This window comes from Phodopus roborovskii, unplaced genomic scaffold (assembly GCF_943737965.1).
Source record: "Phodopus roborovskii unplaced genomic scaffold, PHOROB, whole genome shotgun sequence".
Lineage (NCBI taxonomy): Eukaryota > Metazoa > Chordata > Mammalia > Rodentia > Cricetidae > Phodopus > Phodopus roborovskii.
The window spans coordinates 3,371,149-3,384,472 of record NW_026126693.1 but is presented as its reverse complement, the minus strand read 5'-3'; the positions used below and the strand labels follow the sequence as shown (position 1 = coordinate 3,384,472).

The 13,324-nt window shown below is 38.9% G+C and overlaps 1 protein-coding gene across 1 annotated transcript in view; it reads right to left on the bottom strand.

The window, feature by feature from the left end:
• Fam185a (family with sequence similarity 185 member A) overlaps nt 1-13,324 on the bottom strand; it is a 39,068-nt gene that overhangs the window by 4,337 nt on the left and 21,407 nt on the right. The window contains exon 7 of the mRNA XM_051174819.1: nt 11,319-11,453. Coding sequence (XP_051030776.1) covers nt 11,319-11,453 — 135 coding nt within the window. The remainder of the gene's footprint in view (nt 1-11,318; nt 11,454-13,324) is intronic.

The following is a 13,324-nucleotide window of genomic DNA, read 5'->3' as shown; positions in this document are numbered from 1 at the left end:
AGATGGAAGAGATTATTTGAGCCATTGAAGATATATATGGTAGAAGAAATGGATATCTTGGCCAAAGAAAATGTTAAATCTAAAAAGTTCCTGGCACAAAACATCCAAGGAATCTAAGACACTATGAAGAGACCAAATCTAAAATAACAGGAATAGAAGAAGGAAAAGACACCCAGGTAAAAGGCATAGAAAGTATTTTCAACACAATCATAGAAGAAAATTTCCCTAATCTAAAAAAGGGAAATTTCTATAAAGATACAAGAAGTATACAAAATACCAAATAGACTGAAAAAAAAATGTGTTTCCTTGTCATATAATAATCAAGACACTAAATATACAGAACAAAGAATATTAAAAGCTGAAAGGGAGAAAGAGTAATATATAAAGACAGATCTATTAGAACAATACCTGACTTCTCAATGGAGACTTTAAAATACAGAAGGCCATGGACAGATGTGTTGCATATTCTAAAAGACCACAGATGCCAGCCCAGACTACTATACCTAGCAATTAATGATAAATGGAGAAAATAAGATTTTCCATAATAAAACCAAATTTAAGCAGTATCTATCTATCTATCTACTACCTACCTACCTACCTACCTATCTATAAATCCACCCTATAGAAGATGCTAGAAGAAAAACTCTAACCTAAAGTAGTTAACCACACCCAAGAAAACACAAGGAATTAATCCCAGCAACAAATCAAAAGAGGGAATATGCATGCACATGTATGTGCATATACCACAAAAGTATGACAGAAATGAACAAACTCAATAGTATCTCTCAACATATATCGTTTCAATTCCCCAATAAGACATGGAAATGAATGTGAAGGCAGATCCATCTCTCTGCTACACCCAAGAAACACACAAGACATCAAGGACAGACATCACCTCAGGGTGAGAGGATGGGAAAACATACTCCAAGAAAGTGAACCTAAGTAGTCATTTTAATATCTGATAAGACAGAACTCAAAAACTAAACAGAAGAGATATAATTCAATTGATATTGATTCTCACATACTGATCGTGGGAGCCTTAAATACCTGACTCACCAACAGACAGGTCACCCAGACAAAAGCCAAATAGAGAAATGCTAGATAGAGCTAACTGATATTATAAACCAAATGGACCTAACAGACATTTACAGAACATTCGTTCAAATACAAAAGAATATACCTTCTTCTCAGTACCTCATGGAACTTTCTCCAAAACTGACCACATACTTTGTCACAAAGCAACTCAACAAATAAAAATGAAATAACCCTCTGCATCCTATCAGACTACTACCATGGATTAAAACTGGATTTCAACAACAACAGAAACAACAGAAAGCTTACAAACTCATGGAAATGGAACAACTCAGGGAATGAAAAGCAGATCAAGACAAATTAAGAAAGAAATTAAAGACTTTCTAGAATTGAATAAAAATGAATATAGAACATACCCAAACTCTGGGACACACTGAAAGCAGTTCTGAAAGGGAAAGTAGCACTAAGTGTCTACTTAAAAAATCGGAAAGCTCTCATATTAGTAACTTAACAGCAAACCTGAAGTTCTAAGGAAGAAATCACATCCAAAATGAGATGTCAAGAAATAAAACTCAAGTAAAATAAAGACAAACAAACAAAAATACAAAGAATCAACAAAATGAAGAATTAGTTCTTTGAGAAAAGAAGATCTGACAAACCCTTATCCAAACTGACTGAAAGACAGAGAGAATATCCAAATAAACAAAACTAGAAATGAAAAGGGGGGAACATAACAAGAGATACTGAGGAAACCTAGAGAATCATAAAAACCTGTACTCAACCAAATTAGAAAATTTAAAAAGAACTGGAAAGTTTTCTTTTTTTATACATAGCAGCTATCAAGATCAGATAAGCAATTTAAATAGACCTATAACCGCCAGTGAAATAGAAGTAGTCATCAAAAAGTTCAAGGCCAGATGGTTTTAGCACAGAATTATACCAGACTTTCAAAGAAGAGTTGACACCAATACTTCTCAAATTATTCCACAAAAATAGAAAGACTATTGCCCAATTCATTTTATGAGGCCACAGTTACCCTGATACTCAAACCACAAAGATCCAAAAGAAAGAGAATTACAAACCAATGAAATACTTGTAAATCCAAGAACACATCAAAAAGATCATCCACCATGAACAGGTAGAATTCATCCCAGAGATGCAGGGATGGTTCAACATAGGAACACCTGCTAATGTAATCTACCATATAAACAAAGTGAAAGAAAAACAACATGTTTCTATCTCATTAGATGCAGAAAAGGCCTTTGACAAAAAAAAAAAAAAAAAAAAAAAAATTCTAACACCCCTTCATAATGAAAGTCCTTGAGAGATTAGGGATACATAATAAAGGCATTAGGGAAAATCAACATAACAAAGTCAATTTACAGCAAGATTACAGCCAGCATCAACTTAAATGGAGAGAAACTCAAAGTAATTGCAAAAAACCAGGAACAAGACAAAATTGTCCACTCTCTCCACGCCTATCCAATTAGTACTTGAAGTGTTAGCTAGAGCAATAAGACAACTGACGGAAATCAAGGGGATACAAATTGGAAAGGAAAAAGTCAAAATATCTTTATTTGCAGATGATATGATAGCATACATAAGTGACCCTAAATATTGCACCAAGAAACACCTACAGCTGATAAACACTTTCTGCAAAGTAGCTGGCTACAAATTAACTCACAAAAATCAGTAGCCTTCCTATATAAAAATGACAAATAGGCTGAGGGGGAAAAAAAATCAGGGAAACAACACCTTTCACAATATCCTCAAATAAGATGAAAATCTTGGCTAATCTAACCAAGCACGTGAAAGACTTGCATAATATAACCTTCAAGATATTGAAGAAGATATCAGAAGATGGAAAAGTCTCCCATGCTCATGGATCCACAGCCACCCTGCCAAAAGTGCTCTTGAAAAATCATTTCTCAGCTTTATATGGAAACACAAAAATCCCAGGATAGATAACAATCCTGAATAACAAAAGAACTTCCAGAGGTATCGGTATCCCTGATTTCAAATAAAAATGGCATGGTATTGGCATAAAAACAGACATGTTGATAAATGGAATTGAATAGAAAACTTAGACATGTATACATACACACCTATAGACACCTGATTTTTGATAAATAAGCCAGAAAAGACAGACTCTTTAATAAATAGTGCTGATCAAAACAGCTGATTGATGTAGAACGGATAAATCCATACTTATCAACCTGCACAAAAGACCCACATGGATCAGAGACCTCAACAGAAAACCAGACACACTGGACCTGATGGGAAAGAAAGTGGGGACAGCCTTGAACTCATTGGAACAGGAGACAGCTTTCTGCACAGAACACTGAAAGCACAGGCACTAAGGTCAACAGTTAATACATGGGAACTCACAAAACTGAAAAGTTTCTGAAAATGTGGCATGTTAAGGGAAAAGATTTTACCAACTACACATCTGATAGATGAATAATATCCAGAATATATAAAGATCCAAAAAAACTAGGCATCAGCAGGAGACAAAGATCCACATGCTGGTCCAGAGCTCTCTGCCCCAGGCCCTATTGGGCTCTATTATGGTGAGCAAATATATGGTGGGATATGGAAGAGAGAGACACAATGGTTCACATCCCATGGAAAGAGGCAGATCCAAAAGGTGAAGACAGTGAGGAATAGGCTAAGGTGGGTGGCTTGCTTGTTACCTCGGGCTACAATGTTGTCTGCAACTGTGTTGTTGCCACATCTGTGCCCATGGCCCTACCATGGCCATGGGTCTATGTTGATGTCTGTGGCTCCTGTTACTACCGAAGGTCAAGAGGATAGGGATGCACAACGTGGGACCAGAACCAGCCTGACACCTCGCCAACTGTAGCATTCAGGAGAACAGCTCCTGTACCTGCTTGGGCAGCATACTAGAGCTGGTCCTGCTGGCAGGACAATGTGAGCCCACACCCAGGGCATGAGTCAGGGAGAGATGCCTCCCCTTACCCCTCACTGTCTGAAGCAGGTGGGAGAGTTAGCCCCTAGGTCATGAAAGTGAAGAGCTGGCCCCGCCTCTCACCAGCTGCAGCACTCAGGAGAGCAGGCAATGTGTCTCACCTGGGCAACACAGTAGAGCTGACTGTCATATGGTGGCATGGGCAGGGGCGAGACCCCCCCCCCCCATATCCACACTAAGATCAGTGACACGAGTTAAGCTTTCAAGAATGTAAGAGTAAGAAGAACACTCATTTATTGCGGTTGGGAATGCAAACTTGTACAGCTACTATGGAAATCAGTGTGGTGGTTCCTCAGAAAGATGGGAATTATCTACCTCAAGACCCAGCTATACCACTCTTGGGCATTGTTTTGATATTGTTTATGATTTAAAGCTACTGGATATCAAAATAGCAAAGTAGCCATACTAGTTAGCCATAGAAGCCATGCACACAGCATTAATCCCAGGACTCAGGATTAAGAGGTAGATGGATCTCTGAGTCCAAGACTATCCTGACCTACCAGAGATTAAATGAGAGCTCACACCTTTAATCCCAGGATTTGAGAGGTATAAAAGTTAGAGGCATTCAGTCAGAGAATTAGTCTCTAGCCACACTGAGGAGAGCATAGCAGTTTGCGCCAATCTGAGGAGCAGTGAAGTCAGGTGCAATCTAAGATCACCCCATTGTTCTCAGCTGAGCTAGAGGAAAGAGCTAGTGGCTGGCTGCTTTGCTTTCCTGACCTTCAGCTTGAAGCTTGAGTACCAATATCTGTCCCTGGATCTTTTATTTATCATACCACAGGGCATATACCTAAAGGACATTTCATCTTATCTCAGAGACACTTGCTCAACCATGTTGCTATTCTATTCATAACAGCCAGAAATTAGAAACATCCTAGATGCCCCTCAACAGAAGAATGGATAAAGTAAATGTGCTGCATTTATACATTGGAGTATTACTCAGCTGTTAGAAAGAAAAAGAAAGGAAGGAAGAAAGAAAGAAATTCACAGTTAAATGGATGGTACTAGAAAAAAACAAAACAAACAAACCAACAAACAAAAAACAACCATCCCAAATGTGGTAGATCCAGAAAGACATTATGTTACATATACATTCACATGTAGATATCTGCTAAGTCAATGATAACCAAGCTGTGAACCATAGAATCACAAAGATTAGGTATGGAGTAAGAGACAAGTTGAGACAGATCTCATCAGGAAGGGACAATAGAATAAATGTTATGAATAGATAGGGGGAGGGGCCAGAACAGGAGGATCAAGTGGGAAGTGGGACAGGCAAGGGAGATGCAGGAGTGGATATAGGGAGTAACAAGTTAAAATTAAGGGCCATATGAGGGGTAGTAAAGAAACTATGGCAAAAGCTTCCAAAAATATATCTTATTTGAAGGCAATTTAAATGAAATCACCATATATGAATAGCCAAATAATCACCAAAATGAAATAGTCAAATCTGTCTGGGAAATAGATTCCCAAGTGGACATCTCTTGTCACCAAATGAACCCTACTGTGGAATATTCCTTTTGTACACTGTGAAGATTTGTTACTGTGATTGGTTTAACAAACAAGCTGACTGGCCAATAGCTGAACAGGATAAAGCTATGTGGGAAAGCCAAACTGAGGATGATGGGCTGAGGAAGGGTGGAGTCAGAGGGTCACCAGTCAGATGGAGAATGAGTCGGACAAACAAAATGGGATAGAGGTAAAAGGCCATAAGCCTTGGGGCAGCACATAGATTAATAGAAATGGGTTAAGTTGTAAGAGCTAAGTTTGACTATAAGAAACAAACTCCATCTTTCTGTTGTCTACAAGAAACTCAGCTTTAAAGACAGATACTTAAACAAATGGGACCAGGGAGTAAACAAGTGTCACTATCCTACATCTGACAGACTTCAAACCAAAGCTAATGAGAGAAAGGAGGACACTTTATTCTAATCAAGGAACTGTTACAACCTCAAATATATACCCACCAAACTGTAATGCACCCAATTTCATAAAAAGTGTACTACTGGAATTAAAGGCACAGACTAATTTAAGCCCAGTAGGCAATTTTAACACTCCATTTTCACCAGTAAGTAGGTCACATGGACAATAAAATTGAGTCATGTCAGAATTGGATGAGAATATACACCAGCTGACCTAACAGATCTATGGGGAATTCTACTCAAATGCCAAAGTATATGCATTCTACTCAGCAGCCCATGAAAACTTCTCTAAAATAGACCACATCCTGAGACAAAAACCAAATCTTAATAAAATCAGAATGAATGATATAGTTCCATGTATTTTATCTGGCCACAGTGAAACAAAGTTTAAAGTCAAAAGCAAACAATTTTCTTAAAATTACACAAACTTGGGGAGATTAAACAACACTTTACTAAATGATGAATGAGTCAAAGAAATCAAGGAAAAACATTCCTGGAACTAAATGAAAATGAAAACACAGTACAATAAAACCTCTGGGAAGGCATTAAAAGCAATCCTAAAATGGGAAATTTATAACTCCCACCTCCTACATTAAAAATAGAATGAACACAAATAAATGACTTAATGAAGCAATTCAAGAATTTGGAAAAACAAGAACAAACCAAAACAAAGTCCAATATATGGCAGGAAATAATAAAAATCAGGGCAGAAATTAATGAGGTGAGATCAAGGAAACAACACAAAGAATCAATCTAAGAGCTAGTTCTTTGAAAAAATAAGATTGACAGTCTTTTGGCCAAACTAACCAAAAGAAAAAGATGTTCTAAATGAACAGATTCAAAAATAAAAAGGCAAACATTACAACAGATACAAAGAAATTCAGAATACTATAAGGTAATTCTTTAACAACCTATATTCTATTAAGTTAGAAAACTTAAAACGAAATGGACAAATGTCTATTTATCCAAACCACTAAAGTTCAACCAAGGAGAGTTCACCAACATAGACCCATAAAGTCCTCAATATCAAAAAGCCCGTGCCCAGATGGATTCATAGTAGAACCAGCACTTCAGAGAAGTACTAAAACCAATACTTCTTAAATGATTCAAAACAATAGAAACAGACGGAATACTTCCAAACTCCAATGAAGCCATTATTAGTCTACTACCCAAACCAGATAAAGCACCACAAAGAAAGAAAATTTCAGGCCAATATCCCTGAGAAACAAGGACACAAAAATCCCCAATGTTAACACTTGCAAATTTAATACAGGCAAATTGTAACCAGGAGACACAGGATAGTTGAACATATTTAAGTCAACAAGTGCAATAAATCAAGTAAGTATACTGAGAAACAAAAAATCACATGATCATCTCTGTAGCTGCAGAAAAGGTCTTGACAAAACCCTAGACATGTGTGAGCACCGGACTCCATTCCCTCGGGAACTCTACACTGACAACTAGCCTCGTGGGCTTTGGGAACTTGTCTCAGTCCCCTCAGCTGAGTCAGCCAGAGTCTGCAGCAGCTCCCTCTCCCAACTTGGATGACTCCATTAAAGCCATAATCAACACTCTTCTCATTTGTTTCTGTCACTCAGTGACCACTTTTGTCAAGTGCCTGATGCCAGTGTCTTAAAAACTGATGAAAAATATATTTTATTATTCCTCTGTCATTGTTTTAGGTAAGAGGGAAACTTAATTCCTATAACTGCATCCATCCTGGGAGATTTGTCTTTTCAAAAATGATATATAAATGCTTTCAGCTTTTACGGAAAAGCTTAATGAACAGAAGTAAACCTGATCCGTTTGGTAGACATTAACAAACGTGCTGTCCCATTGCCCATGGTACTTCCAAGATGTCCCTCAATCATACAAAATAAAACAGAAGAGCATGAGTGAGATGAAAACAGTTCTTTCATTAATTCTCCATCAACGTATGTAAGTAAATGATTTAAGAAGCATACAGGCTGGAAAGATGGCTCAGTGGTTAAGAGTGAGCCATCCCCAGCTCACAAGTGTCTATAACTCTAGTTCCAGGGCTATTGACACCTCACACTGACATGCATGCAGGCAAAGAAAGAAAGAAAAAGAAAGAAAGAAAGAAAGGAAGAAAGAAAGGAAATTACTGAATTTCCACTTTATGATCCTAAATATACACATGCCACTAACAAATTACTTCTATGTATTTTAAAACCAGCAGTTATTTCTAAAAGTCACATCAAAAGGCTGCACTTTTTTTTTCTTATTTTTTTTTTCTTTCAGAGTAATAAAATCTATCCTTCAATTAAAAAAAAAAAAAAAAAAGAACATACGGACTTAAATTATATTTCAATTTCTTTCCAACTTCTGGCCTGATTCTCTAGTGTAGACACCCGAGGACAACCTCTGGATTATTTCTTGGGTTCTATCCACCCTGTATTTTCAAACAGGTTTTCTCAGATGGCCTGGAACTCACTTTAGTTGGCTAGACTGGCTGGCCAGAGGGCCCAGAAACCAGCCTGCCACCACCTCCCCAGTGCTATGCTTATAAATAAACAGATTGCTACCCACCCTGTTTTTTTGTTTGTTTGTTTGTTTTAAACAAGTGGGTGTGGGTTCTGGGATCAAACTTCAATACTCCCACCCCAGTTTTCTATTCTAAATAGTAATCTGCTGAGAACTCTGAAGTGGATGGCTTCTCTATGTTTTACGCTGTTGCTGTTGTTTGAGATGCAGCTGAGTCATGCTGGCTTCCGTAAGAAACAGGCAGGGCAAACAGTCTTTTATCCGAACACACTTTTCATTTATTGTACCATAGGCATTTCATGGAGGCCAGATATACATGATCAAATTTCCTATCAAAATTGATGAAATTGAATTCTAAAACACAATAGAAAAATCAACTTATTTAAAGATATTACCAAAGCCATTCATAATTTTCAATTTGCCACATACAGGCAGCACACGAAGCAGAATCAAAATGCTCATGGAGATCAGATAATGCACTGAGTTTCAGTAGGTCCTGAGTGACCGCAGAACACCTCATGATGCTTACAAACCACTGCAGGGTGTATACAATCTAGAGCTGTTTTTCAGTGACAGCTAGAGAGAGCAAGGAACACCACAGAAGAGGAACTCAGGACAGGTGACACATGAACACATTGGGCAAAGCTTGAGCCTGAGGAGCTAATCTGACTGGAAAGGCTTCTTAGAGGAATCCTCCAGAGGTCAGGCTGCAGATACAATCCAGAGCTCTTAGGGAGAAGGATGGTATCTGAGTCTTGTAGGCCGTGCAGAGGCCCAGATAAGCTGAGTTCAGCTGCTTCTAACATAACTTACATGTTAAAGTTCTTATTATTTCCAAAATTAGTTTTCAGTTAGACATCTGTGTGGGAAAGAGTAATGTGATCTGGTTGATGCTCTGAGTCAGTCTCTTTATTTTATGCTCTTCATAAATAGAGCCCCTGGCCTTCGTAACCTAACAGTTTAAGAGGCAAAGCATAGTATGAGAATTTTTGTCACACCTCCCCCAGTGTGTTCACACAGCGCAGGGAGTGCTCCCGCTTCACAGGAGGGCCTCTGTCCTGTCACACTAGTGCACTTGGCAGAGGCAGCACCAACCAACCTGGGCTAGCCTGCAGGAGGGCTCTGCCACCCGATTCTGGCCAAGCAAAAGAAAGAATTCTTCTGCACTTGGATCTCTCTGGTTCAGGAAGGAGAGACAGAGTTTAGGCGCTAAACACACATGAAAAAGACAAAAGAGGATAAAAAAGCTTTAAAAGCCATAAATGTTATATATGCTCATAGTGTTCATGGCCTTTTCCTTCCACCAAAATTGGTAGTGACCTATTATTGAACGAGAGACAGCAACTGTACAGGTTGGGCCCCTGAATCCATCGTAGTCTTGACTGGCTTTGCTTTCACCTCCATTTTTCCTTCCAACCTTTCCCAACAAGAAACTTAAAGCGATCATTCTAATACAAACCCGGTTATAAGAATCCCAGGGGAAAGCTTTCAATACTATCAATATAAAATCCAAATCAAATAACTTTACCCAAGTCTACTTACCCCCCCCCCCCGTCCTCTTGCATTTTAGCCACATTTGACTCCAATTTTTCTCAAACACATGCTAATCTAATTTAGATGCAGTATCTGCATACTGCACAGCACCACACACATCCATAGTGTACACCTGGCCGGCACTGGTTTGTCTTTCTCATTGGAATATAAGCTCTGCATTCCTAGCTTCTAGCAGTGTCTGACCCCAGGAATGTTTGATGAGTGACTGTCCAAATAAAGGACAAAAAGAAAAAAAAAAAAAGCTAGGCTAGAGGTTTTACACACACACACACACACACACACACACACACACGATGAGAGATATCATTCTGTATATATGTTTCTCTTATTGGTTAATGAATAGGAAAGCAAGATAGGCAGGACTAGGAGACAAGGAGGATTCTGGGTAGTAGGCCATGAGAGGAATAACAGGTGTAGACTCTCTGATATGGGAGAGAAAGAGAGAGAGAGACTGAGACTGACACTCTTGGCTCTTTATAAACTCAAGAAGTTAGGCTAGCCATGGTAGCAGTACTTGCCTAAAAGAGACAAATACAATCAACCTACCCCAAGTCTCAAGTTGCTTTTTAGTACAATTAACATACTCTGACATGAATATCATTTTTAACTTGTAACGATTTCGCCTACTAGGCAGGGAATCAGACCTAGGAATGTACAAATATTCTTACTCTTATCATACTTTTGTCATGTCCTATTTATAGATTGCACTCTTAACTCTCATGACCTAGAAAAAGAACTTTAAAACTGTAGCTTGATTTTCTGTTCAGCCACTATGTCATGAGTGAGCCTGTAGTGTTTGTACATGTGCAGTTTATTTCAGGGTCCTTCCTAATAACATTGTGTGAGACTTTAAAGGGAAATGTCAGCATTATTTTTAGTAACCATTAAAACAAACACTTAAAAATGCTATAGCCATTAGTATAGCTAGATGTAATGAAAATGTATAAAAAGTATTTAAGTTGTAGAACTGAGAATTTGCCATACCAAAAGGGCAAATTTACGGTGTGTGCATAGCATAAAGATTCCTGTCTAATCATGCAGTTAAGTGTAATAATAAATGTTAATTGTCAAGAATTAGACTTCTCTCCCCAAGGAAAAAGATTTAAGTACATTTTATAAAGGACAGAACTCCTGAGTGACCCTAAATGACTGATGGAGGTCTTCTCAACAGTGTCTGCATAATGCTACCGACCATCACTGGAAGGACAATGTCAAATGCTAGATAGCGAGAATGGAAAACAACCAAACTGCAGTTAACACACTGCCCCTTACACATGGGCAATGGCCATCCACCCATGCCACACCAGACTCCTTACCTGTAACCGTCACATGGCCACCTTCATGGTCTTTGGCCATTTCCTGAACTTGAGCTTCTGAATCCACAACCACCTCTATCCCTGATAGCTTTAAATAAGCTCGTAGAGAAGATGGGGCCTTGACAGTAATAGCACCTGTGGCAAATTTAGACCAATACAAATAAATCAAATTATAAATTTAATGAAAATATTGCTCTTGCTTTACTGTTTTCCCTCCTCAGCAAACTGAGTTAAAGAGTGGTGGATTTTCTTTTTCCCAGGCAGTCAAAGTATCCTGTGAAAACATTCACTGTGACTCTGTCAAGAATATGGGCACCAGGGCATTATGAACTACTAGATCTCCTTTTGCCAACACCCCCACCCAGCTCATCCATACCAAAAAGCAGTAGTAATTTACCACACATGTGGCACAGATAGGACATGTGTCAGGAAGCATTAGCAAAGAGATAACAATCACCATTTCAACTTCATGAAGTAGTTATCACCACACTCTGACAGCGCAGGATTGTGCATGTTCCTACCACAGCTGCAGTCAGAATGCAGGGTTAGTGCAATGGCTTCATACACCACTACCTCACTGACCAGCAAGACCCATGACCTTACTGCTCACTACACCACAGGAACCACACCATCCTGTATTTAGTTGTGCTGGGGTGTAAGGGGATGAATAACAATATTATCTGGATTCCAACTGACTGACATTCCTTTAAGGGAGTCCGCTACATATTTTTAAGTACTGATGGCAAATAACTCAACTCTGTCCTCTAGTGTAGTGTGCTGGTGTTTCTGAGGAAGATTTTAAGATTCTAATGGAATAACTCAGAAAAAGTACTCTATGAGTTGTGAAATCCCTGTGAAACAGTCTCAGTGCAAGTCAACCAACACACTCCTACTTCATTCTGCTCATCTCTGGGACAAAGACAGTCAGGATGACAGACATTGAACATTCTAAAGAATTCACTTATGTAAGGGTCACAGTTTCCTTCTGGACTTGTCATTTCATACCTTCCTAGTCTTCCTAATGGCTGCAAGACATCTGGGTTAAGATGTAGTACTGGGGCTGAAGAGATGGCTAAGATTTTTCTCACATGAGGATCTGAGATGAAATCCCAGAACCCTTTAAAAAGCCGGGCGTGCCCATGTGTGCTATAATCCACTGCTGGGGGAAGGGTGGGAGGCAGGGGGACTGCTGAGACTTGCTGGCTGCTAGCTTAAGGTTCAGTGAGAGACCGTAGCTCAGAGTGGAGCCATAGGGTAGGACACCCAACAATAACCCTAACCCTAACCCAACAATACCTCCTCTGGTCTCCATTCACACACATGTGCACATATACCACACACACAAGACTTACGAACTTTCATTCACACAAAGGGAGAAGGGAGTCAGGTAGACAAGCCTCTGCATGGTCCTCTCAAAAATTCAAAAGTGAATTAATTTTAATAATGCCACAAACAGAAAACATACTATATGAGGACGATTCATCTTCCCTAGGACATGTTCAGCACTCACAGGCAAAGCTGGCTCCCAAGCACCAACACAGACTTTCTGAAGGAATGAATAATGTCATCATCATGCTCACCCTTACAAGGATACAACAAATACGCATTCTAACATATGTCCTCTGCCCCCGTGGCAAACGGTGCAGACCTAAGACATTCATGTTGCTGGTTCTAGACTCCACAGCAAGAAAGTGGATAGCAAAGCTGGGACACACCACCAAGGTCCTTAGACAACACTAAGCAAAAGTACCTCAAAGAAGATGGAGATTATTGTTTCTAGTTATCTCTAAGCTTCCAGGAACATGGTTGTAGTAGGAAATAACAAAATTATAATTCTAACCAAATGTTGTAATATCATATGCTATTTCAATATGTTGTTGGCACAATGCTGTAAATAATACTCAAAAATACTTTGAGTGGATGAAGAGTGATACACTTCAAAGTTAAAAAAGCACAATACAAGAAATAACATTCACAGATTTTACTGATCCCTCCTGGAAGGCATC